The 27010-nt window shown below is 42.8% G+C and overlaps 2 protein-coding genes and 1 long non-coding RNA gene across 7 annotated transcripts in view; 2 read left to right on the plus strand and 1 right to left on the minus strand.

The window, feature by feature from the left end:
* Nucleotides 1-27010, plus strand: part of LOC309532071 — a 163013-nt gene that overhangs the window by 29436 nt on the left and 106567 nt on the right. The gene's annotated exons all lie outside the window — the stretch shown is intronic.
* ANAPC13 (anaphase promoting complex subunit 13) lies at nucleotides 20835-23859 on the minus strand. The gene is made up of 2 exons (XM_082221992.1): nucleotides 23568-23859; nucleotides 20835-21571 (listed from the first exon to the last, which is right to left on the minus strand). Exons 1-2 carry the CDS (start codon nucleotides 23664-23666, stop codon nucleotides 21446-21448), a joined length of 225 nt encoding a protein of 74 aa, XP_082078118.1. The 5' UTR covers nucleotides 23667-23859; the 3' UTR covers nucleotides 20835-21445.
* Nucleotides 24152-27010, plus strand: part of CEP63 (centrosomal protein 63) — a 28914-nt gene continuing 26055 nt past the window's right edge. For 2 of the 5 annotated variants that reach the window (XM_082221797.1, XM_082221799.1), the window contains exons 1-2: nucleotides 24152-24283; nucleotides 26717-26773. In XM_082221797.1, coding sequence (XP_082077923.1) covers nucleotides 26742-26773 — 32 coding nt within the window. In that variant the 5' untranslated portion in view covers nucleotides 24152-24283; nucleotides 26717-26741. Of the gene's footprint in view, nucleotides 24409-26716; nucleotides 26774-27010 lie in introns of those variants that run through there. The other 3 variants (XM_082221798.1, XM_082221800.1, XM_082221801.1) reach the window with 3 other exon arrangements.

Consider the following 27010-nt stretch of genomic DNA (forward strand, 5'->3'; position numbering starts at 1 on the left):
CCCTATCCCACTAACTCTTGTCTGGAAAGCATTTGTAGACTCATAGACGGAAGAACTAGTAGAACTAATAGCAAAAATTCTTTCTGACCATTCCTCCAAGGAGGTCAAGGAAGGATACCTGAGTTAATATCATTTTATCCTCATGACAACCCTGGGAGGCACGCTAGGCTAAAAGCTTCAAAGCTCAGTCAAGCCAGGATTTTGAATCCTGGTCTTTCTCATCCAAACTGAACCTTCCATCCAGAACAACAAACTTCCGGCTTTGTTTTCTTTCTAACATCTACGCTGCACCATTTCTTCAAGTACAACTGAACTGCATCTGCATTATATGTGACTATCAGTGAAGACTCTGGTAACTACTATTACTGTAATCACATCTTGCAGGAGCCTTAGATTAGGGTCAGTTTTGGATTAGGGGAAACATCGCATGGATCCAAGCAGACATTGTTCTTTTTTTAAAAAAAATATTTATTTGATTTGATTAGACATTCATACAAACATTACTACACATACACATACACTTACAACCATAATAACATAATGACAACAAAAAATAACAAGGAAAAATAAAAGAAAAAAGGATAAAAAAAACCGAAAGAGAAAAGTTAAGGTAAGAAAGAAGTACATAAAATAGGTGGGTGATAATACAACTTTGTGACTTCCCTCCACCAGTGCTCGTCATTTTTTTAATCAAGTTCTTATTTACATTGCAAATCATGCGTCACTACATTATTTCTTTTAGTATACTATTATATTATATTATCAAGACAACTTTATGAACTTAGTCTAAACATATCAGCATGTTATCTTTAGAGCAGTGTTTCTCATGTACTCTTCAAACCATAACCATTGTGACCTTAATTTCTTATGTGTTTGATATCTTATTGCCGCAGTTAATTTTGCCAGTTCTATAAATTCTGTTAATTTATATAGCCAGTCCTCTTTTGTGGGCATATAATTTCCTTTCCAGTTCTTTGCAAGGAGTAACCTGGCTGCTGCAGTTGTATAAAAGAACATTTTTTCCCTGTCTTGTGGTATCTCATCTCCTACTATACTCAGTAAGAATGACTCAGGTTTCCCCCCTAAAGATATCATGAGCATCTTTTTTAGTTCATCATGGATGCAGCCCCAGAATTTAATTTATCAATCAAATTATTTTTGAAGCCCTGTCGTTTCTTTATCAGAGACTATCAAACAATATTTAACTCACTGAATCTTTTCACGGAAGCCAACTGCAAATTTCCATTTTCACATAAGCAATCTATGCAATGTACTCTAGTCTCGGAGAATGCCACTTTTGCAAAACCAAACCACTTACATAGCTGTAAGATGAGGCACAGGCCAACAGAGACAAGATCTTAATTGTTCCATGTGTAAAATTACTCTGTCTCTAAGCTCCCTGCCCCTTTTCACAAAAAAATGCAGCCACATTGGAATGAAGGCTTTGTGGGATACCTTAAGGTTCTCTCATACAATGAAGTGGTGTTATTCATGTCTCAGGGGATGGGCCCATAATCACAGAGGTCAGAAATGAAACTGTGGCTGGGATCTGGAAACTGAAAACCAGTTGACCTTCTGGTTCTTTCCAGTTTGATAGTTCTATGATTCTGTGGCCCTGCCCAGTCTCACTTTGGGGGACAGGCAGTCACCTGAATATGCATTACGGTACTTTTCCAATTTGACTGGACGAAGAATTAAAGGTTTAAAGTCATGGGCCAGGTGGAATCAGGATACACAAATCAGCACGTAATTTATTCACAACATAAAATATTATCTTTCGTGTCATATAACTTTAGTTACTTAGGTGCAAATATGTGATTCCTGTTAGGGGTGACCAAAGATATTTGTTTGCTTGAAGTGCAGCTGCAAGCATCTCCACTCCCAAGCAAAGAGACAGAGTACTGAAGGCCACACAAATTATTTTGTCTCCTGAGGCAGAAAATCTTGCAAGCATCTCTTCCACTCTTTGGCTGAAATAAATACAATAATAAGAAACGAAATAACACACCTAGATGCCTTGATCATTTTGTCTGGAGATTTCTTTTAGCAGAAACACACCCAGTAGCTCCATTAACCCAAAGGTCAGCTGAATCACAAGCCTATCTTTAGGTTTCCTCTCTACCATGGTTTTTATTTAAATTCCAGTAGTAGAAAGTTTCATGCGAATGGGAATTATGCAAAGATTGGTTTTATAACAGGAGGAAGAACATAGTGGGAGGCAATGAAGGCACACAGAAAGTTTAATAAATAAGGACACATCTATAAAGTATCAACGGGAGGAAGGGATAGCCAGTTGGTTAAAATGGAACAAAGCATGTCAGGATTTGGGTGGGCACTGGAACAATCTGATGTCTGCCTGAGAACCTGGAAAACTGTTATCAGTAGATAATATTGGGCTAGATTATCATTCCACCTTTTTTCCAAGGAGTTCGTGGACTCGCAAGAACCCAGAACTGTGTGGTAGGTGATATTGAGAGACAGCCACAGGTCACAGTTTATAACTTAACAGGGATGTGAATCCAGGTATCTCTTCTTAAAGTCCAGGACTTTACATTGTTCTGCTTCTGAAACAGTCTGATTGAGTACAAAGCAGCTTTATATGCTCAACTCAATAATTTCCTAGAGGGAACAAGCTTCATATCTTTGACACGGGTGGCCCTGTGGGTTAAAGGGCCTAGGGCTTGCTGATCAGAAGGTCAGCGGTTCAAATCCCCATGCCAGGGTGAGCTCCTGTTGCTTAGTCCCTGCTCCTGCCAATCTAGCAGTTCGAAAGCACGTAAAAGTGCAAGTAGATAAATAGGTACCACTCCGGCGGGAAGCTAAATGGTGTTTCCGTGCGCTGCTCTGGTTCGCCAGAAACGGCTTAGTCATGCTGGCCCCATGTACGCCAGCTCTCTCAGCCAATAAAACGAGATGAGCACCGCAAGCCAATGCAATTCTGGGCTGCATCAATAGGAGTATAGCATCTAGATCAAGGGAAGTAATAGTGCCACTGTATTCTGCTCTGGTCAGACCTCACCTGGAGTACTGTGTCCAGTTCTGGGCACCACAATTCAAGAAGGACACTGACAAACTGGAACATGTCCAGAGGAGGGCAACCAAAATGGTCAAAGGCCTGGAAACGATGCCTTATGAGGAACGGCTAAGGGAGCTGGGCATGTTTAGCCTGGAGAAGAGGAGGTTAAGGGGTGATATGATAGCCATGTTCAAATATATAAAAGGATGTCACATAGAGGAGGGAGAAAGGTTGTTTTCTGCTGCTCCAGAGAAGCGGACACGGAGCAATGGATCCAAACGACAAGAAAGAAGATTCCACCTAAACATTAGGAAGAACTTCCTGACAGTAAGAGCTGTTCGACAGTGGAATTTGCTGCCAAGGAGTGTGGTGGAGTCTCCTACTTTGGAGGTCTTTAAGCAGAGGCTTGACAACCATATGTCAGGAGTGCTCTGATGGTGTTTCCTGCTTGGCAGGGGGTTGGACTCGATGGCCCTTGTGGTCTCTTCCAACTCTATGATTCTATGATTCTATGGACCTAATGGTCAGGGGTCCCTTTACCTTTACCTAACAAGCTTCATATTTGAGACACAGACAGCTCACAATTTTAAGTTAACTGCTCAGCTCACCAGCTTAATAACCACTTTAGGTGTGAGACGATCTTTGAAATTAGCTTTAGGTTTGCTCCCAGGAAGGACTCTTCAAAAGGTTAATCTGTAGCTCCTTTATCTCGCTTTTGGATTACATTTCATCCTCTTTGGTAGATTTATTTTCTTCCTCCTTTTCCACTAAAATGGTATGGGGCAAATGGTGACCTGTGGGGCACATCTCCCAGACCTGAAACACAAAGGAGGAAGTTTCCTCCCCAGGAATCCAGCCAGTATATAGCTAAAGTACTGGGCCTTATCACATCCTGCAGCTGAGCACCAGTCATCTGATAAGAGCAAAGGCACCTGCAGGCAAGGAACTGGGCTGTGTGAAAAATCTCTGCTTTCACAGTTCATGCTTCTGAGATAAAGGGATTTTGCTAATTAAACTAGAGGGAAATAGTGTCCTTGATTATTTCTCAAGGGGGTATTGAAGATGTAGCCTTCAGCATTGTCTGTTCCTCTTTCCCTTCATCCCACAATGGGTCTCTATTTCTCTGAAATTGTAACACAAGGACATTCAACATACAGGAAATGCCCTTATTCAGGAATCTGTACAGTGATGGGTGATATGAGGCAGTAGCTCTACAGTCCTATCCCCCCCCCCCACATGCCTCCAATGAGAATGTTCTGTCTTGGAATCTGGGCATGGTGCTTTTTCCAATGTACCTCAGAGGAAGTGGATGGCTTCCCCAAATCTGTTTGTGAAGTCCTTTCTCAAGGCACCACTTCTCACGGAATGCTTTTGCTCCACTGAAAGACAAATTGTTCCTGTGCCAAATCCATAGGGTTGCAAAAATAACTCTGGCCTTCAAGGGGCAGATCCCATGGAAACTCAGCTTGTTGTTGTTGCTGGTGCACAGAACAAGCAAGCAAACAAACAAACAAAAACCCTGTTCTGTTTGTGGAGGGTACATCCCTCTAACCATGCTTTGCATGGAAAGTCCCGCTCCTTACTTTGTATTATTACAGGTATCAATCAAATTATTTATCAGAGACAAATGACAACCAGTCATTTATCAGAGACTATCAAGGAGAGATTCTTAATACAGGGGTGTAGGCTGAGCAGCTAGGTGGCTCAGATTTAAAGTTTTGCAAGAAAAGGCTGCATTTTCACATGTGGAAGATGCTCCAACCTTCTGATGATTTTGTTGCCTTTTTTATATAGCCGGAAGTGGAGGTCTTTGTAGGCAAGAGACAGAGAGGAAAGTAAGTAGCCCACACCACATGCAACTGTCCTATTTCTGCAGTAACAAGGAAAGTAGGAATTGTGTATCTCACCCGCATCAAAGACCTTGAGCCCCAGGAAAGTCAGAAAGAAATAGGAGAAGGAGAAAACCAAGTTGCACACACTTCTGCTTCCCCTGATTCACCCTGAGTGTAATGAATCCTAATTTGCAAATCAAAGCTAATTAGCTGTAGCTACGGAGTTGTATTAGCCCCTTGCTCAAACTGACATTTCTCTTGGCTGCTCTTCCACTTCCCCACCTTGGCTGACCTTAGGGCGTTTTCTTGCCCTGTGCTTGGCTCAGTTTTAACTTTTAATCCGCACCCTGTTACACATTAGGATGAGAAATGGGATAAAGAGCAGGCCCTAAATATAGCCGATAACGCACAGGCCTCTGCCCTTCTTAGAGTGTCTGCCCATTTGTTCGTGGTAGTAAAGACGGAGTTTGAGAAACAGGCATGTGTCGTGATATCTGGCGGCTGTTCTCACCACCTCGCTCCCTCTCAAACTCTGTCCTCTTAAAACTGAGGCAGGAACAATGAACTGGACTGGAGGGTGCCTCACAGTCCAGGAAGACAGGCCCTCTCAAGAAATATGCTACCTTGGAGGTATTTCCTGCTCCCTTCCATGACCTGCCATTCCAATCTATTTGTTTCATATCCTGCTTTTTACAAGGCAGACTCTGCATGCCACACAACAGAAGGAAACAAATACCCTTGTACAACTTACAGAATGGTAAGTGCACAACTCTTTGTAAGACTTCAGCCCAAGAGCTGCATCATATACAGTATTATACTTGGCCACTGATCAGCACATTTAACAGGACAATGCACGGGGCACTTAAAAGGCAAGGCCACATTCTCCCAGAGGGCTTCTTATTGGCCCTGATTGATCTCCTCTCTTGTTTTGGCTGTTATCATTAATGTTTGTATTTATAGCATGTAGCTGGTTTAATCCCCCCCCCAACGGCTTGTTTTATATGACACAATTCCACATGGGTTTCAAATATTTTTGCAACTAAAGAAATAATGGAGCACTATACCAGCTCACAAATGCCAATCTTTTATGTCACATCAATTCCCTCCTCCTGTACCACAAGATTAGAAATAATTATTGTAATATGAATAGAAATATAATAAACCATTTCACAGTGGGGCAAACTGTGGCCAAGTGACCTGTGTGCTTGCCTGCTCAGGTGCTAACTATTGATGGGCAACATCAAGGCTCCTACTCTCCCAAGTACAGCCTTCAGAGAGAGGATACATTCAAACAAAGAACTGTCCCTTGAAAAGTAGGACACATGACCAGCCTAATTCATATGAGTGATATCTAAAGCATAATGAAGCCAGAACCTCACTGGCTTTAATGAGCTTTCTCTATAGGTTGGTTGAGTGGTACAGTGGTACCTCGGGTTACATACGCTTCAGGTTACAGACTCCGCTAACCCAGAAATAGTACCTCGGGTTAAGAACTTTGCTTCAGGATGAGAACAGAAATCATGCGGCGGCGGTGTGACAGCAGCAGGAGGCCCCATTAGCTAAAGTGGTGCTTCAGGTTAAGAACGGTTTCAGGTTAAGAACGGACCTCCGGAACGAATTAAGTACGTAACCAGAGGTACCACTGTATAGCTATAAGCCCCTTTTGTCCCAGGGCAGCCCTCACACTTCACTTCATCTAGCTCTCTGCTGCAGATAGGATTTTTGCTTCATCATATTCTGTGACCATTAAACTTGTGTTTATACTGGTTTGGAAAGCCCATCCTACATTTGGAGTGATCTCAGCTTAGCGTGCTATGCAGCTTGAGGTTCACACACAAAAAAGCACGGAGCAAAAGCAGTAACACAAGGGCTTCTTCTCTCTGGTTGTGGGTAAGAATAAGACCTGCTTTGTATGCATAACATTCCGGAGCAGTAACCTGAATGCTAAAGATGCAGGGAATGTACCCAAAGAGGCTGTTTACTCCCTTTGGACATGGCCAGTCCATGTTTAGAAAATATTGACACACAAGAAATGAGCTGTGAAGACCCCAGAATACTACACTGAACAAAACAGAACAGCCACTCCTCTCTGTGTGTCGTTTTAATCAGATACTCATCTTTTTATTGTGGGAAAGGGCAACTTTGTGTGGCAAGCATCCAGCATTTTTGTATGCCTGCTAGGAGCAACTAGTTAAATAATTTTGCTTACTGAATCATTTGCCTTGCACTTGAGTGCCTATACTGCATACCATCAGCATTATGTCTTTTTGAGAAATTGGTGGAACTTGCTTTCTCTGACGATAATGGGTTACCTTTCCAAAGACAACAAGTTTCAATGCAATTTTTTGAAGAGCATGGGAAACCTGTAGCACCTTTGTAATTTACAGGTATACAGACTGAGTGGGTGGCATTAGGGCTGAGCCCTTTCCAGTAGATAGTCTCCTTTCACCTCTGTTTCAGTAATGCTTTGGAGCGGGATATTCAAACGGGTAAAAATATTCACTACATTGGCAGAGTGATTCCCACCCACATATTCTGGGCAATGGGTTGGCAGGTTTGGGCTCCACATGATGTATTGCAGCAGTGGGTGATGTATCCTTGGGGGCTGGATCTGCTAACCTTGTGGATCCTGCCACCTGAGGCTGTTGCCTCACCTTGCTGCATGAGCGGACCAGCTTTGGCTAGGCAGGGGCAAAACTCGGCTTTATTTCACCTGGATCAAAGACCCAGTTTGGCACCCTCCCATGCACATTTGTGTGTGTGTGTGTGTGTGCGTGCGCACACACACACACACACACACACACACACACACAGGCTGAGAGCCTCAGTGGTGCCCCTCATGAGGTTTCACCCGGGGCAAAAGCCCCAGCTAGCCCCCCCGCATAGCTACCACACTCGGCTAGGGGTGGTATCTCACCAAGTCATTCTTAGAGAAAGTCCACTGAAATCAATGCACTAACTTTGGATATCACCCAAGGCATGAAGTGTGCCATCACTATGCCTTGTTCACTCACATTTGTCAATATCCAGTTACTCTCCTCCCATGTTTTCCCAGTGTGTCTTCTAGTCCCCCCCCCCTTACCACAGGACTTCCAGCTTTTAAGAAGAATGGAGAAGTACAAAATCTCCCCAGGTTTAGATGCCCTACTGTTATTTTGCTATCTTTTAAAAAGAGGTGTGGTTTTGACACAGGTAGCGGCAAACAGCACACATTCTCTATAACTGTCCCAGTGAGCACCATTTAATATCCCTATTGATTTCCCAAATGGTCACTCAGTGAGCTAGACTTTCCTTCCACTTAAAGCAGCTACGTCACACTCACTGGCATGGGCATAACTTAATAGGATGTACATACAGAAAAGACAGATTATCCCCAACAGTGTGGAAAGTCAATTGCAATTCAGCTTGTAGCTCACAGTGGAAGAGAAATGATTTATTACCTCTACAAACTACTGCCTGGAAGCAGCTGCATTGTTCATAAACTACCAGACTATACAACAACCTATAAAGATGGGTCCCTCTTCCCCCACTTGGCGTGACGGAACAGCATTGTTGGAATCATTCATAATCCCTAGTTAAAAATCACACTTTTATGTTTTTCTAGATGATGAGAGAATTTCTCAAAACTCCCATTAAGTTTATGGCCCATACTAATCCATCCTGTCTTCACATTCTTCCTTTTGTGATGGTCAGAGGCAGATATGAGCACTTCTTGGAAGAACATGGAATGTGCCAACACAAAGCCATTGAGGGAGGTTCAAGCTGGGGCAGAGAATTTAAGGCACCAGAGCAGAGCTGTGCTTTTCTTAAAGTGTTTTTCTCAAAATAAGGCTGAAGAATAGAAGAAGGGGGGCAGTGAGTACATTTGGGATTTGTGTAGTGGCCAGTAGCTGCCTCTCTGTCACAATTTATTAAGAAACCCAATAGAACAAAAATTGCTCGTTGTACTTCCTTAGGTCCAACCAGAAGTGGAAGGTAGCAAGGATATGGCATGTATGTGAACCACTACTGCTTTCAATCTTTGACCTCGACTCCTGATCCAGATTCACAATTATGTCTGTTAGAAATAATTCACACCTTCACGTTCCTACCTCCCAGATTCTCCATCCACAGACAACATAGCTGTGTCACCCAGTTCTGAAGAGCAAAACCATCACTGATGAGGCAGAAATGGAAGGAGAGAGAAGTATCTGAAGCAGGCAATCTTGCCTAGTTCAGCCCATGGGGATGTTGCATTGAGACTGTGCTTGGATGAGGGAGGAGCTACCACCTAAAAAACTTGGATCATCTGGTTAGATCAGGGGTGTAATTTCGGCTGTGAGATTTTCCTGTGCCCATCCCTTTTTATCATGGGCAGTTTTGCATCTTCTCAGCTTTTTTCACATTGCCTGTCAGAAAGAACAATAGATGGGCAATAGAAAAGAAGGATCATGAGCAAGGCTCATAATTTTCAAGGGAGACGTACTGGCTCTCTTCCTACAGCAGTGGTTTTCAAACTGTGGTGCAGAATGCCCCTAAAAGCACCTGGAAGTAGGGAACAAAGGATCCTGAACCAGCTGAAGCCTTCCTGCCGTTACAACCAAGATCAGTTTTACACCCTCTAGAAGAGGATGATCATTGATTCATATCCTTCTTTCGTGGGTTTTAAGCAGAGAGGTTGGATGGCCATCTGTCATGGATGCATTGCAGAAAGTTGGACCAGATGACCCTCAAAATCCCTTCTATGATTCTATGCGGAAGGTCAACAACTCTCCCACCTACCTCAACATTCCAGCTGGATTTGGGAAGAACTACTGTTATATTCTAATTATATTTTCCCTGTTGGCATTTTCAGGAACACTAAGCAATACCTCGTTCTGCTCCTCTTTCTAACACAAGTGTTTGATTACTGCCCTAAGCAAAAATCTCACTGCACACAACAGCAGGTTGCACATGCATGGCAACATGCAAGGATCTGTGCATGCTCTGCTATGAAGCAGATGGCTGGAGGTGGGCTTGAGGGTCCCAGAAGGCAGAAGAAGTTCAGAACAGGGGCCCCAAGCTCAAGAATTTTTTTTTGAAAGACTGCTCTACAGCAACACTGTACAGACCAGTTCCACCCCCTCCACATTTCAGTTCCTATCTCATTTCCCCTTTCTCACTTTGTTCTTCCTTTGATCTCTTAACACCCTCTCAAATTGTAGCCTTCCAGCTAGTTAAAGAGCCTCCCTCCGATATTCCCTTTCCTGCTTCCTGCTCCCAACATCCCTACCTTTATTTCACAATGATCAATCACTTACACCTCACTGCTTCTTTCAGGAGTGCCCTCAAACAGCCAACAAATCCTGTGGGGGTGGGGAATACACCCCCTAATTTCACTTAGTCTCCAGCTATGTGGGATGGCAGCAGACCCATTTGTTTAAGTCCATGTCCATCTACCCCAATAATCTCTAAAGCAGCAGGCGAGGATGGGGTATGATTTCTTTCAGGAAGAAAAGGGTGAAATAAATGGTACCCAGTCCATACTTCCATGTGCTTCCCAAAAATCTCCCCCCCTGAACACTCACCCCTGGCTCATCTTTGGTTTCAGTGCTGTGCAGGGATGGTCTTTGAGCCAAGGCTGGGGGGGGGGGATGATTGAACTTGTCAGGATCCATGAAATACTAGGCTCCATGCAGTCAGTTTTTCAGGTCCCAGGAAGAACCAGCTGTTAGCCCAGTTGCCCCAGGGGAAATGGCAGTCTAGGGGAGCCAATGGTCACTTTCTGAAAACAGAACCTGAAGATCAGAAGAGCCAGAAGCAACTTCAGGCTGGCAGGCAGGTTCTGAAGGGGCAGGTGCTTAGCTTAGCAAAATCCGTTTCCCCCAGAAATGCAAGTTACTCTAAACTTTAGGGCTGGCATAGCAGAGCTTCTGCCAAACCCTGTAAGCCCTGTAGATAGAGGATCTCGAGTATACAACTGCACCCTACATCACATCAGGGGATTTGCAAGTGGAGAAAAGTTACAGGGAATGGTGAAAATCCCAAATATAATTTGGGGACCATTTCAATGGCATTGATCGTTTCAAAAGCAGAGGTTGGATGACAATCTGTCATGGATGCTTTAGTTGAGATTCCCGCACCACAGGGGGTTGGACTAGATGACCCTCGAGGTCACTTCCAACTCTGCAATTCTGTGATTCTTTGATTAGAGAAGTGTAGGTAGTAATCTAAGAAAAGGCAGGATTCAAGAAACAACGCAGATGAATTTGGAGCCACACTGACAAACATAAGCAAATCAGCTATGATAAAATTAGGATAGTAGTTTTTTGAAGTAGCTAGTACCAGCCTAGCAAACAGAAATTAAGCAGATGAAGCTCTTCCAATCACTCTTCCTGGCATGAGTAGAAAGTATCGCTTGCTTAGTCTTGGTTGCTGGACTATTGGCATTGTCTCAGACTGTACCCATGTTTTCCTTTTTCTATTCTGGTCCACTCCTCAAGATGTTGTAGGTACTGTATAATCCTCAGGTTGGTTCCATTCCAACAACAACATATTTAGGGTTGTGCAGGCGCAACATAACAGCCACAACCACAATCTATTGAGAAGATACATAGAAAAGCAATTACAGTGGTACTTCGGGTTAAATACTTAATTCGTTCCGGAGGTCCCTTCTTAACCTGAAACTGTTCTTAACCTGAAGCACCACTTTAGCTAATGGGGCCTCTTGCTGCAGCCGTGCGATTTCTGTTCTCATCCGGAGGTAAAGTTCTTAACCTAAGGTTCTATTTCTGGGTTAGCGGAGTCTGTAACCTGAAGCGTATGTAACCTGAAGCCTATGTAACCCGAGGTACCACTGTATACCAAAATGAATTATTGTGAAAAGGAGATTTTTTTTTGGTGGGGGGGTTGTCCTCACTCAGGTTGCCATATTACCAAACTCCTCCCCTGATTCTGATGTTAGTTTTAGAGCCTGGCTAGATATGATGATGATGATGATGATGATAGGTTCCTTTTAATGTGTCTGTCCTGTTCTTGTGTAACATGGCTGATGGGTAGGTCTTGCCTTAAAATGAAAAGAATCACATGAGAGTTTAGGTGCTACATCCTGTTTTGTGCATTATTTCCCTTCAATCTGCTACTCTAGACACTTTTCTTCTTTCCTGACTTAGCTGTGGTACTGGAGTCAGAAAGAAAGAAAAGGAGAAGGGGACAATTTAGTACCCTTTCCCACGCACTCCGTTTACTGCTAAAGTTATATATATATGCAAACCAACTTTGTATATTAATGGACTTGACATGTGAATGACAGTTTTGCCACATCTTCCCTTAGTTCCTTACTACTGATTATGAAGGGGGGCTTGGCCCATTAATATTTTTTTTTTTACTAGGTGAGTAGGAAGCTCTTGTTTTTACAGGCTTTTGTAAAACACACACACACAGTAGGAAATGCAAACATTCCAAACATACCAAAGGATCTGTGGGATTATCATTCTCCAAACAGCCCAGAGTAAAATATTTCCAGCATATGGAAGCACTATGGGGTGAGGAAAAGAATCAAGAATTTAACTGTCTTATTCATGAACTGCATGTGAAAAGTTACCTGAGGGGGGATGGAAATGACCTGATCTCTTTGATGTCCAAGGAACCGCTGATAGTGTCATATTAAGTCTCTGCATTTTTCTGGCTAATTTGATGGGAATTTGTATTGCCTCAGTTCCTTAATGACTCAATGGGTGGTCACTGTTGTGTAAGCCTAAGGCTCTTGTAAAGCCTATTGATGTCAGTGAAAACATAAATGTTTTTTGCATTAGGAGGTCATTCCAACTTTGCACAGATGGCTGAGCACTTGTGACTTACTGCATTCGCTGTCACCCTCTGGAGTGAAATCCTCGCTGGGGTGAGGCACTAGCACAAATAATTCTTCCCAAGACCTGTGCAAATGTAGACCAACAATATGGGTTATCATTTGCATTTAATACCTTCTTATTAGTCATTAGGATCGTCAGCTATTTTTCTTGCACAACTCCTGTGCCTTTAACAGCTACCTAAAATATAAACATTTAGCAGCTGAAACTTGCTCTCCACCCAACTATACTTCCATGTCCACCAAATGATTGATGCCATCAACTCTACCAGAAGCATTTTTTTAATTTTTTTATTAAAGATTTTCTTGGGTTACAAAAGTACGTGCATTGTCTCTATTTTCAGGTCATAGAGTCTTTTCTACAGATCAGTGACATTTGATGTGAGACAATATCGGCAGCATTTGTGATATAAGCAGAATGCTCCTAGAGTAGTTCTTTTCTTGGAGAAGAGAAATGTACCCTGCTGGCAGTTGAGAACCACCTGAGTGTTCAGGTAGGATTGGGGAAACTCACTATTAGAATAACCTATCCCTCAGAGTTGTTGTGACAATAAAATGAGGGGACACAACTTGTACAGTGTCCAGAGCTCTCTTGAAGAAAAGTAGAATTAAATTATAATAGAGGAAATGGATGAAAAGAAAGTAAATTACATTATTATTGCTGATATTATTGTTATTATTCCCTTACAAAAACACATATTCCCCCACCCCCAAGTGATATATACGTTCCTCAAATAGTAGGTAATTAGGGAAGTGGATAATGTTGTTCTATTTTAGAAGACTATTTGTGTGCCCAAGCAGATAAGTGGCTATGTACAATATACTAGCTTTTATACGTCTACTCAGTGGAGTTCAGTGGCAACTCCCAGATAAGTAGGTATAGCAGGGGTGGCTAATATGTGGCTCTCCAGATGTTCCTGGAATATAACTCCCATCGTTCCTGACCATTGGCCATGCTGTCTGGGTCTGGTGGGAGCTGGAATGCACCAACATCAGGAGGGAAACAGGTTATACAGTCTTAACAAGGAGGGGAATAGACAGAGTGACTCACCACCTAAGACCGTTTTAGGCAATAGGTGTCTCTGAAAAGTCATGCACACATCTATTGCAACAGTTAGATTTGGCCTCCCCCCTCCCCCTGCTGATCATGCATAAAGTTCTACCAAAACATGCAAAACTAGTTTGAACTGAGGTGGAATGTGGCGGCGGAGGGGATGTGGACTGTGGGCAATGATGGCTCTTCAGCATCTTCTTCTGTTACAATAGCCTCCCAACCTCTCATGGATTCATGTGTAGTCTATCTCTTTTCTCTGGGATTCCTGGTGGCTTGAGTATGTGTGCACCACACTTTTACCACTGCAGTTTTTGTATGAGTGATGGCACAACAAAGGGTTGTTTAACCACCAGTGATTGCTTAGCGGTCTTTGCTGTAAAGGTTTTCCATCTTTCCTAACCTGCTGGGTGGATAGCAACATTATTATAGTTTAGTCATGAAGTGGTGTTGGACTTGAATTGTCTCTGGAGGTGTAATTGGGAATTTCACGTTACTATTCTGTGCTTGTTTAGAAGAGACAATAAAGTTCTTGTCTAGCTTCCTGTAAGACATCTGCAGCCCCTATCCCAACATTTGTTTCCTTCTGCATATAAGATGTATGATGTCTGTACCAACCAACTTTTTGTCCCTCCTCTCCATGTCACTTAGGCACTTGCACACAACTTGGGCTAACATCACAACTATATTTCCATATGTAATCACCTCACATCATGAGTGTAAGTCTAATTTTATATGAACTATTTCCCTTTTGTCTCAGCTTATGCCACAGGCTTGCTTGTTTTTAAAGCACATTTTCAAGTTAAAATGAGATAAAAGATTTCCTTGGAGCATAAGGAGAGGCAAGATTTTGATTCTAAACAGGATTCTCACTTTAATCCACCCTTTAGGCTGGTTCTGAGATCACAAGAAGAAGAAAAATCCTCTCAGGGTACAGCAGTATCTGAGCTGGGCATTTGTGGAACAGCAAGAGTGAGAACCATCCATCCTTTTTCTGTGGCTTTAGGGTCCGCAGCATTAACTGATTTTCTTAATAGTGTGCCTGCCTCCTATGTGTCTGTTGCTTTTATTTGCCTTCATTTTAAAAAGAGAACTTTTCTAGTTCCAGTGAGGCCTGGCTGGCAATGCTGAAATTCCTTTGCCTCTGTTTGTTGCTCTCCTCGTGGCCAGTTTCCATGGTGACCCAGATTCCATGCAAGCTGGCGGAGAGCCTAGCAAAACCCCATACCTCAAGGTCTCCTTGGAAAAGAACACCCCCCCCCCCGCTTTCCAAAGAAAGCACAGGGAAGAGGGAAGAGAATAAACACATATCCTCGCCTTCCCTTCGAGCATGCATACACACTGTGTCATCTTTTTCAGTTTGTGTGCTGGGAGTGAGAGAGTATGTTGATTGTTATGTTTTAGGGCAACAAGTACCAACAGCTCACTCCTCCATTCCCTGGCATACGCTCCAAAATTACCACATCGCGCTAATATTTCAACATTAGCAAATACTCCAGATGGTCCACATTAAAATTCCAGTACTGTCTCATTTGCCGACAACAGCTTGCTCCTTAAATTATTTCCCGAAATGAGAACCATATCTAAGCATTTAGCAATGTTTGGTGCATATGTGTGTGAGAGAGCGAGCATTTGCACACACGCGCATGGGGTTGATGGAAATCAGCGACAAACGAGGAAAGGGAGGGAAAAAAGAGGCCGAACCTTTCCCTCTTTGTTGCTTGAAATGGGAGTTTTCCCTGTCTGTATAATGGGCAGGAATTAAAATGCCCAAGTGCCATCGATTTTTGTGGAAATTATACTAAACGACTAAACAACAAAACTTTTTGCAACCATTGTATTTGCAGGAGGTGAACAAGAGAAATATTAGCACAACTGGAATTCACAATTGCCCTGGAATTAATTTTGATGAAGGGTATAAAAATATTATAAATAAATGTTCCCCTTTGACCTGAACAAAGAAATTAGGGTCACAATATGACCCCTAGTTGTTGCCACCTTGAAGATTTATCCTTCCCCTTCTCCAGATTTTTGGCAAACTACTGTAAGAGCAAAGTGAAAGAGAACAAGGAAACACAATTAATATAATGCCAAATCATTGTTTGGCGCTATGTCTGAATGCATCCAGTGTTTTTATATAGACACATTTAGCAGGTTGTGTGAAAAAGGCCATCGCAGCTCCAAAAGTATTTACATTCTTATTAAGGCCTCATGTGCACAATCACAAAAGTGACAAGTATTATTACGTTTCTGAGGCTATTAACACCAAGACACAACCAGAGTTGCCCTTCTGTTTGCAGAAGGGGATGCAATTCACAGGAGGTTCCTGTTGGAGGAAGATTCATTTTGCCAATTCCCTCCAACTCCTTCCTGCAACATCTCCTACACCAGGGGTCTGCAACCTTTAAGACAAAAAGAGCCACTTGGACCCATTTCCGAAGGGAAAAAAAACTGGGAGCCGCAAAACTCGTCATTATAAAAATAACTTTTTTCTCACTTTTTTATTATTTCTTTGTTTGACCGCTCAGAATTACTCCTCCTCATAGAAATAAACGTTAAATTAACAAGTTACCTTTTTTGTGTGTGTATTCTTCACTCCCCTTCAAAACAGTGACCAGCGTACATGCCCCCTTTCAATGCTGTGACCAGCGTACATGCCACTTACAATGTAGCGGGTGGGCGGGTGGGAAGGTGACGTCGGGACGGTGCGTGACTAACGCATGCACCGTCCCCATGCGACGTCACAGCCAGTACAGCGCCCGCCACAGTGGGGAGTGTCGGGGCGCACAATGCGCCTCCTCCCCTCGCTAGTATCCACCCCGGAGCCGCGGCAAAGGTGTAAAAGAGCCACATGCGGCTCCGGAGCCGCGGGTTGCAGACCCCTGTCCTACACTATTCCAGAGAGATACCAGACCTCTGCAGATTTGCAAGAGAGTATAGAGATATGCAGGAGAAACAGGCCACATTGGGAAAGAGATACTGGTGAAAATAGGCTCCCAGCTCCCACCAGGAGTGCCCTGTGTGAAGTTCTGTTCTCCAGCGCACCATTTTTGCCTGCCTTTGTTGAAGAATATCACTATAACAAGTTTTATAAACAGGTTAAAGGAGCTCTCTGTTGATACACCAAAGTTTGATAGCCTCAGTGAGCTGGAGTGGCTTTGTTTCAACTTCTCTTTCTCTCTCTCTCACTCATGGTATGTCATAATCTATGGACCCAGAGCCAGAAAATGAAGGACAGAATCTATCTTAGGGCTACTGCACAAACAAAATGGCAGCAACTGTGTATGTCATCAAAAGTGCATGTACCAGGCAACTCCTGCTCTTTGGTACATGTACAGGTATGACTCAAACATGTGACATCTGTTTGCCCCTCACGCATTTTATACATTCTTTTGTTTACTGCTTGTAAAACATTTTGTGTATCTATTAACATGTAAAATGGTTCTGTCTCAGCTGTTGGGAGATGATCAACAAGAAGATGGAGAGAATTCACAAAGAAATACTTCCCTTCTCAACCTTGGCCCCAAGCCCAGTTGCAGCTGTAAGTTATTGCCTGACCCTACTGTACTTGAAAAAGAAAATGGAGAGAGAAGGCAGGAATATTCTCTCCAGTCATTATATACAAATACATTGAGAAGGTTTGAGGGGAACCAAAGCTAGTCTCATTAAACCAGGATAGCATGGTATCAAAAGGTGAGTTGAGAAATATATTATGTCAGAAGCAGACCTTCATTTATTAATTTATTGCACCAGGCCCCATATTATATAGGGACCTTTGCTAGTTATGCACAAAATTCTCACGTTTATATACTGTAATCAGACGGCTTTAGCCATAAATGGGCTCTTGCTTCCCAGTTCATAATTTGTTATATTTCTACCTTTATTCTTTAAATGTATGACTTCTTGCATAAGAAAAATAAATCTTTAATAACATTACTGTAGTGTGCAATTCTGAGGTGCAACATGCCAAAAAGTTGGTAAGTTTTATAATGCAGTGGCTTTTAATTTCAGTGTCAAATCACTGAGATTGCAATCCTTGTATATGAACAATGTTGTATATCCAGAATGTTAATTGCATGACATAACTAATTGGTCCTTTAGTTTAATAGATGCCAATTTACAAGCAATGTCTTGCATTCCAACAAACTCCCAACATTTTCATTCTCTGGTGTAGAAAGAGCTTGTTTGCCATTAGCAATGTTCTTAATTGTAATTAAACACCTGATTAATTAGTGCAGCTGAATTTTATTTTGCAATTCTTGCAACATATAGGTGTTAGGTAGATGGTGGTTCGGATTGCTGTGTTGTCATCACTGATGAAATATAGTTTCACAGTAAATGTCAGGAATTCAGTGAAAGTTGATAGCTACCCATAAAACCTAAGTTTTCAGAGACCAATGGGAAATGCCAGATAATTTTTTTACAATTGAGAATACACCTCAGTGACATTCAAGTCCCATTGGTCTGATCTCTCAAGGAAGACCCTCCCTCCCAAATCCCCTCAACTCACTTCAGTGAAGTCTGTGGAAAACCTACATCTGGCCTATTTTTCTTAAAGGCTTCAAACTGTTGTCCTTAACAGAAAAGGCTTCAAGAGGAACGTGCTTCCTTGCTCCACCTCCTGCATTGACACATTAAGTCCAACTTTAATCCAACCAATGCACATTAAAAATTTCCAGTATTATGTAAAGGGCAAAGTATGCTGCATACTTGGAAACCCAGAAGCCACAAATCCCGTGAGCTCCTTTAGGCATGTGGAAAGCTTGTATGTGCCCAGCAGGACTTTCAGCTATTTTCCTTAACAGCTCCTCCCCAGTGGCAACATTGCAAACTATTTTTAAAGTTCTTCAGCCCTAGAAAAAACAGCCTGTAAACTAAGCTGAGAGGCTGTTGTTGGGAAGAAAATATAAACGTTTTGCAGATGGTACTGAATTAGATTGCAGTTTTATGGATTGTGGTCTTATGTGCCAGGGCTTTGCACATTGCCTTGGGGGCTCTCTGTGAAACCAGGGTCCACATATTCCGCACTTTTCAGCGAAAGACATTTTTGTGCTGCTGGATCTTTTCACATCACCTGACTCTACAGGAGCTCATCACATAACTACTAATGTCTCCATAGGGTAGATGGAAACTAGTTATCCAAGTGCAGAACTACACATCACATATAAAGATGCACAATAAAACTCTGATGACAGCTTCTAATAAACAAGTGGACTTTCACTAAAAAGCAGAAAGATTTCTTGATCCTCCCATTTCCCCCTTGCAACTCCCCACCCCTTGTGTGTTCTTGCCAATGGGGGTCCAGATGAATATTTACCTTATAAACATGTCCTTAGAGGTTCTGAGGAAAATTTGGGGTGAGATGCAGTACAAAATCCGTCAAGCGCCTATTCTCCTTTCTTTTTCAGTTGCAAAACCTCTTCCTCTCAAAGCAGCAACCATCAGAATGTTATTATTATGCTTGTTGATTATGTAGCACCCCCAATCTGTCTTCTAAAAGAGCATTATGGAACATGAACTTAAAGAGTATTGATCTAGGAAGCCCCAATTCTTCATGAAACCCAGTTCAGAATGAATAGTAATTCACTGTAAGAGAAAACTACCACTTCAAGCACATAAAGAGTTCGTGCAATGTGATCAAATAAGCTGACCAAAGGCTCTTTCGCGACCTCTGCTGGATAGTAGAAGGAAGAGTTTAGCACTTGAACACCATAAGCAGCATTGCATTTTACAGGTGTATAGCACCTCCCTACTGAATTTTAAAATACTGCTCTGGTTGATCAGCACTTTGATCTGAACCAGGTAATAGGTTCAGTGGCATACCTTGGAGCCTCAAATTTCAGCGATGCCCTGTACGACGGCAAAATACAGCACCCCACCTTCCATTCAACATCATAGTTGTGGCGCCCCTGAGGCTCCACATCCAGTGTGACTGAATCAGTCACACTTCCCTAAATCTGCCACTGCCACCTAAACCCAAAGTTGCTTAACAATTAATAACTTTAGCTGCAGAGGGCATGGACCTGTCCTTGTAGGATTCACCAGTTCTTTTCCTGTTCAGCTTGAAGTACCTCCGTCATAAATCCAGCTTCTAAGATTAGTATGCATTGTGTTTTTTATTTACTCTGTCTCAAATTCTCATGCCACCTAAAATATTTATGTAGCAATTGGTAAAATATATTCAATTTTGTTGCTGCGATACTGTTGCACTCATTTGCTTTCAATAGAAGTTTCTCTCTGTCTTCAGGAAAACTTGCTTGTTGAATTATCCCTGAAAGCTAGCCTATTACAGTGGTGCCTCGCAAGACGAAATTAATCCGTTCCGCGAGTCCCTTCGTCTTGCGGTTTTTTCGTCTTGCGAAGCACGGCTATTAGCGGCTTAGCGGCTATTAACAGCTTAGCGTCTTTAAGAAAAAGGAAACAAACTCGCAAGAACTCGCAAGACGTTTCGTCGTGCGAAGCAAGCCCATAAGAAGGAGTTGCGGAACAACTCAAAAAACGGAAAACTCTTTCGTCTAGCGAGTTTTTCGTCTTGCGGGGCACCACTGTACAGTAAATATTTGGCTGCAGATTGGAGGAGTTGAGACCATGAGTAAGTATTAGAGACAACATGCTGCTTACCAGATCAGGATTCCTAGGACTATGGCCTTAAACTACCTTGTCTTTACCTCCCCACATACCCTTACATACAGACCAGAAGGAACAAAAATACGAAGTTTGAATCCTGCCATGGGGAATTATGGCAAAAACCACATTGGTCCATATTACCTGAAAAATTAGGTCTTAATCGTGGCAATTAAAATAACTCATGGTATGTGTGCCACTCAAAGGAAAGAAGAAAGCTAAAACAAATCTGTAGTTTTACAGTCTTAACTGGACTTTCTCCCTGTAGCAGTTTCTCTCTGTAGTCGTTTTATCCATCCCTCTCCCTCTGCCTTGTTCTTGTTGCAACTGACTCATACTGACTCTGCTGAAGTGAAATATACACACCTTTCCTTAAAAAGCTATAAGAGTGAAATTTACAAGACAGTTTTCCCCTCTGACCAGATGCTGCAGAACTCATTAGAGACCCACCGCATATCTCACAAAGTTCATTCAAAGAACAACCAGTTACTAACACATTTCTTTAATATAAATACATGTAATATAAATGTTAACAGGATTTCTATGGCATTGGGAAGAAGATCTGTAATAAAAATATACAAACTGCAAATCTTCTTTTACCTTCTTCAGAAATGGTTGTGTAAAATTCTTTTAATGCCTAATACTCAGAAGCAGTGTTTAGGACAGACTCATAGAGATCATAAAAGAAAGTTCAGATTGTTTGTCTCTTCTGCTTGATCTAAACATCCAATATGATATAGCGTTTCTGGTCTGGAGAGGTCATACAATCAGCTTGCAACCAAATACCAGAGATTAACATTAACCATACACAGTTTGGTTAATGTTTACTGCCACTGGGAACAGTTCCTTGGCTCATATCACAGACCCCAACAATGAAACATGATGTAAAAACAACAACCCTGACATGTTTTAAGGAATTATTAATTTACACACACTTATTGTGTGCAGCTTCTAAGGCTCTGATATATCTACAAAGACCTAATAATCAGTGACTCAGGATTGGAAGTTTTACAATTTTTTTTTTGCAAGTTAAAGCAGGTAGATGTGGATGAAGTGCTGGAAACATTTTAATTACTGCAAGAAGTATCACAGGCACACTAGTTTCCTGTTGGAGGAATATTTTCATGAAGGTACTGCAAAGCCAAGTCAGTCCATTTCATTTCTTGCTCTTTTACAGATTCTGTTGTGCCGCCATTGTCTTGTTCTGGTTCAGGAAGCTCATTCTGAGAACAGAAACATATTAAATTATTTAAAATGTTTTAAAAAGCAATAGCATCTAGAAATATTTGACACTGACAGATTAGGGACCAATAAATGTGACTGAAAGAAAAATGTATCTCACATATCTGTTTATGAAGTATGCCAGAAAAAATTGCAATTCCAGCTATGTCTATATTTTGGGAGAACATTCTGTATGTGTGTTTTCTGCCTGATGTCTGTGTGTGTATCCCCATTCCTGTTGACTCTCCTTGATCTCTCAGAAGCTTTCGCTACCATAAACCATGACATCCTCCCAGAGTAGTTTTGTGGGACAGGTTATTTGAGGCACCGTTATGGTGAGTCATCCCCTACTTGCACGTCCACTACCAGAGAGTGGCATTGGGGGACTTCTATGGCTTTTGCTCCATACTATCCTTTATACTGTTTAGCATCTACTGGTATATGAAGCTACTTGCAGAGGCCACTCAGGAATTTGGGGAATGGTGTCACCAGAAAGCTGATGACCACCAACCCTATCTCTCCTTACCACAGTGAAACTGTGCAAGCATTGAACCATTGCTCACAGGGAGTTATCGACTGGATAAGGGTCATTAAAGTGATCTGCAAAGGACTGTACTCTCCCTGAAGGAGCAGGTATATAGCTTGTGGGTACATTTGGAATAATATCTGTTGATAGAATCCCAAATGGCTTCAGTAGCTATTTCCAGCTCCAGTTGATATGCCAGCTTTGATTCTTACTGCCCCAAAAGAGGCTGGCCAAGTTATTCATGCATTGTTAAACTCCTGGTTTAACTATTGTATCATGCTCTGTGTAAGGCTAATCTTGAAGGAGGTCTGGAAGCTGCATCAAGTGCAGAATACAGCGGCAAGTGTGGTGAGGGGTGTGATGAAGAGATCTCGCATTACATCAATTCTGCATTGACTGCACTGGCTATCTGCTACCAGATTAAAAATATAGCTATTGACATTAAAATTCCTTAACTGCTTAGAACTCAGTAAGTATACTCAATAGATATGGTTAATTGTGCAGTGTCCTGAGATAATTTTCTCTGCGATGGCTCCCAGCACATAATGAAACTCCCTCCCCTGTCTTGGTCCCTCATGCTTTTGTGTTGGCAAGTGATGATTCAGCTCTTTACAACAGGCATTTGAGAGAGTCAAGAGCTGAAATTTACTAGGTGGGTGAACTATACATACAATGTAGTATCATTTTCCACTTCAGCTAAACATGCTAGAGCCAGTTTCTTGTACTGTGTGGTATCCTAATCCAACAAATGTGCACAGATACAGATAGCACAAAATGTGGCTCTGGAAAGTACAGTTTTAAATTGTTTTTAATACATTGCATTTTAATGCTGAAGCCCACTATGGTACTTTAAAACAAATAAACAACCAAGTACTTTTAATGAGGCAATTCTGACCTGTTTCAATATTGCTACAAAAGATGTGAAGGAAGCCAGGATCCCCCACAAAGCGTGCAAACCCAGCTACAAATTACATTTAACTATGCTTGCAGTGGGTAGTTACCCACATTAGCAATATGAGTCAAATATTGGGAACCGCGCCAGTGGCGTAGCGTGGGTTGTCAGCACCCGGGGCAAGGCAAGTAATTTGCGCCCCCTAACCTGTGGATTTGCGCCTCCTAACCCGTGGATTTGCGCCCCCTAATCCTAACCCCCAGATGTTGCGCCCGGTGCGGCCGGCCCCCCTGCACCCCCCACGCTACGCCACTGAACCGCGCTTGCCTCATACCATGCAGTTTTGCCCCTGGTTGCAAAAGGTTAATTCATTTATTATTATTATTATTATTTAAAGTAGGGCTGTGTGCATTTGGGCGTCACCCCCCTGATGAGGAGAAAGGAGGCACAGAGATCGGCCCCTTTCCCGAACCAGACTAGCACCATAAGGCAGATACTGCCCCCCCCTGGCCATGTGGTTAGAGGTCTGACCCAGGAAAACCAATTCAGGGCCAGGCTCTTGAGCGCCCACCCAACTCACCAGCGGTATTGCCACATCTTCGTAGGGCAACTTATCTTCCCTCCACGCGTCGTCGATCAAATCGAGGATCCGCCCGTCTCTCTGCACTTCGCTGTCCATCTTCGTGCAGATCGGGGAGAACCAGGGCTGCGTTATAAAGGAGGCGTCCACGTCACACACGGGCTTCGGACCCTGATCCTAAGCGTACCTGCGCTTTGCTTTCATTCGGAAAAAGGCAGGCGGCTTGGGACAACCGCCGTCGCAGCCGCTCCTGTCACCCACCAGCTTCTCACCTAAGAAGCGCCACTGTTTTCCGAACCTCGGAGGCAGAGGAAGTGACATCACAGGAAGCGGCTCCAGAAGCCGGAAACCCATAGAGATGGGGGAGAAAAAGAAGAGAGCGTCGCTAGTCTTACCCAAACAACGCGGGCGGGAGTCGCGAACCCGAGAGCGACTCCCAAGTTCTGAGGTGACCGGGGCGTGGGGGGCGTGGCTGAGTGGCTCGCGCGGGAGAAGAGAAGCTCGACACTCTGTTTCGCCGGCCGTTATCCCTGGCGCGGCGTTGGTTGGGCGGGCGCATTTCTCTTTCCCCGGGTGACGGGAGATTGGCGAGGCGTCCCTTCTTTCTCCTCTCCTCACCCGGGCGCGCGACGTCTCCTTGGCCTTTGGCGCTTCGCGGGCAGCAGAACCGCCTCTCCCTCGCGGCGCTATCCTCGGTTATTACGCGCGCCTGTGAGGTAACTTCGTAACGTGTGCACGCGACCCGCGCGCGAAACTGCCTCCTGGCTTCTACCCTCCGCCGGCTGGGAGCGCGGAGCTCTGGCCCTCGGTGGCGACTTGGGCGTGGAGATTCGTCTCCGAGGTCGGCCCTTAGAAAGCAGCGCCTTATAAAAGCGGCCAGGGGGAAACAACAGCGCCCTTTTACTTCCATGCTGTGAAAAGCTCCCTCTCTTCCTCTTCCTCGAGGGACAGGAGCCACTGTCAGTCGGAGGCGGCAAATTCCAGCTCAGTGGTGGCCAGAGGCCACTTGCTGCAAGCTACCCAGGGGGAAACGTTGGCGACCTTTTGCCTGCCCTGCTTGCAGCAATTCAGCCCGTGTTGTATAGCTTTTTGCAGCCCAGCTCTGTGTTGCACTTACTTGTTTGGAAGCAAAGTTCACTCCCAAGCAGCTTGTGCTTCTGATTTTACAGATACAGTACTTGTTTTAGCAAAGCCTTTCTTTGTTGTGCTTAACTCTGGATGTGTTTTTGAATTAACACTCCTTTGTTACCACCCGCCCCTTTCGCCTGAGGCCTTTTAACCGCTTGCAGCTGTAAACCTTGCAGCTTCAAAGTTTTTATCGTATTGCACCCACATCAGTTATTTGTCGAAGGCAGTGTATCCCAAACTTGGGTCTCCAGCTGGTGTTGAGTTACAACTCCCATGATCCCTAGCTGTTGGGACCAGTGGTCAGGGATGATGAGGGTTATAGTCCAAAAACAGCCAGCAAACCCAAGTTTGGGGAAACGCTGGTCTAAGGCTTTTTATACCACCTTTCACAGAAGTTTTTGGGATAGTCTTGCGATACAACCACCACCATGAAACGAGCAGTTAAAAGCAGCAGGAAAGTTAGGTTTGCTGAAAAGTGCAGTACTTTAAAATTTATTTAAAGCATGCATATTAGCCGTATAGCATACATATGTAGACATACATGGCCTACATGGGAAAAGGATACTCAACAGCCCATTCTTCAATATTTAGACATTGCATGGGTGTGTTAAGCATCTCATTGAAACAAACCTGGATAACATAACATCTGAGGCGACATTTTTTTCTTTTTTGTGTTACAATCAGGCTTAATTATTATTGCAATATAAAGTACTACTTAAGAGCTTCAAAAATAGAGACTTCAGCAACAGCCATATGTGTACATACCTAGAATTATGCCCAAATGAACAAAGTCAGACTGAATAAAAAAAAGAATAGGGAGGGGGGGTGACTTTGTAAGGAACAGCAAGATACTCAAGTTGGGTAGCACAAATCTACCGTATGTAGCTCAATAGCTATCTTGCATTTGTTTTAAAAAGATGCTGAGTTTCACAAGCAGTAATATGTTGCTTACATTTATAAATTTGCTTTTAAACACCTAGCTGTCACTCAGAAAACCTTGGAACAATACACATCTTTGTGAGAAACTTTACAAAACCTTTTATGTTTATAGCAGGGGTGGAGAATAAAATCTGGTGGCCCAGATGGGTGGGGGGACTGCCCATCTGTCAGTCACCTGGCATAATCATTGCCTGTCAGCCTGATCCTGTTTCCCACCCTTCTCCACACATTAAATTCAAACAATTTGATGTGGAGAAGTATGCCTTGCCTCTCCAGGTGTTGAACCTTCGCCAGTGTTTACCAGTCTCTAGAAGTGGCTCAACTTTCTTATCTGAGATCTTTGCATTTCCCTCATGTGTGCTCACAAGTTGACCTTTCCAACTTAAGCTTTCTGGGGGGAAATATTAAACGAGTGAGTTTTATTTTAAAAAATAATGTAAGTATGTTTTTTGGTATATTTTTAAATTGGGTTTTAGCCTACATTATTAAATCAGCCCTTGAGGCAGGCATACAGAGGATACACACATCAGAATCTTTCACCCTGGATCTTTTTTTCTCTAAAATGGCTTTCATCACTTTCAATAGTTCCACCAGAAGATAAACCCATTAGTACCTGGATGGCTAATATTTCGTAACTCTATTTTTGATGCTCTAAAAGAGAGCAGGGCACAAATACAGCAAAAAATTTGCAAACAAGCTTTTTATGTAGAAAGGCCCATATAATTGGTACTTTTGGCTTTATATCAATGTAATCTGCAACAATGTAACCCCTTTGTTTTCGGAAACAATCCACATACTTTACTAAAGCACTTGCAAAATTCAGATAGCAAGCGAGTAATAACTCTGGTTTGTTATCTTGCAATTTATCTTTCATTTATAAGGTGCTTAAGGTGCTTGATATGTGGCCTACAAATTTATTGAAGTGACAGCTATTCCCTGCATACTTAAAGTAAACTGTGTAAATCTTCACCTTTCCTTTTCTCAATTGTCAGACACATCTCACATTTTGCAGTCACCTAGAGACAGAGTGGACATGGTGATGAATTACTGTGGTATAACCTTTATTTTGCTTACTTTTTTAGCTGCCCTAAAGGATGTGATTTCAGGATGGAGGCATTGCTAGAAAGAATACAGGGCAGGTATGTGTATACTAGTACTAGTTATTAATGGCTTTATTCAGATGCATACATTACACAAATGCATAGATTACACTGAACCTGGATGATGGGTTTGCACATGTGCTTCACATGCCAGTTTCTTCTCAGTCCCAGATATGATAGTTACTTCCACAATAATTGCGTTCACAGCTCCTGTTTTGCTAGCATTATGTAAAAGAATTGTGCTCTTCTCTGGTGGGTATTACCATTTTGACAGAA

This window comes from Podarcis vaucheri (genome assembly GCF_965113315.1).
Source record: "Podarcis vaucheri genome assembly, chromosome: 5".
Taxonomy (NCBI): Eukaryota; Metazoa; Chordata; class Lepidosauria; order Squamata; family Lacertidae; genus Podarcis; species Podarcis vaucheri.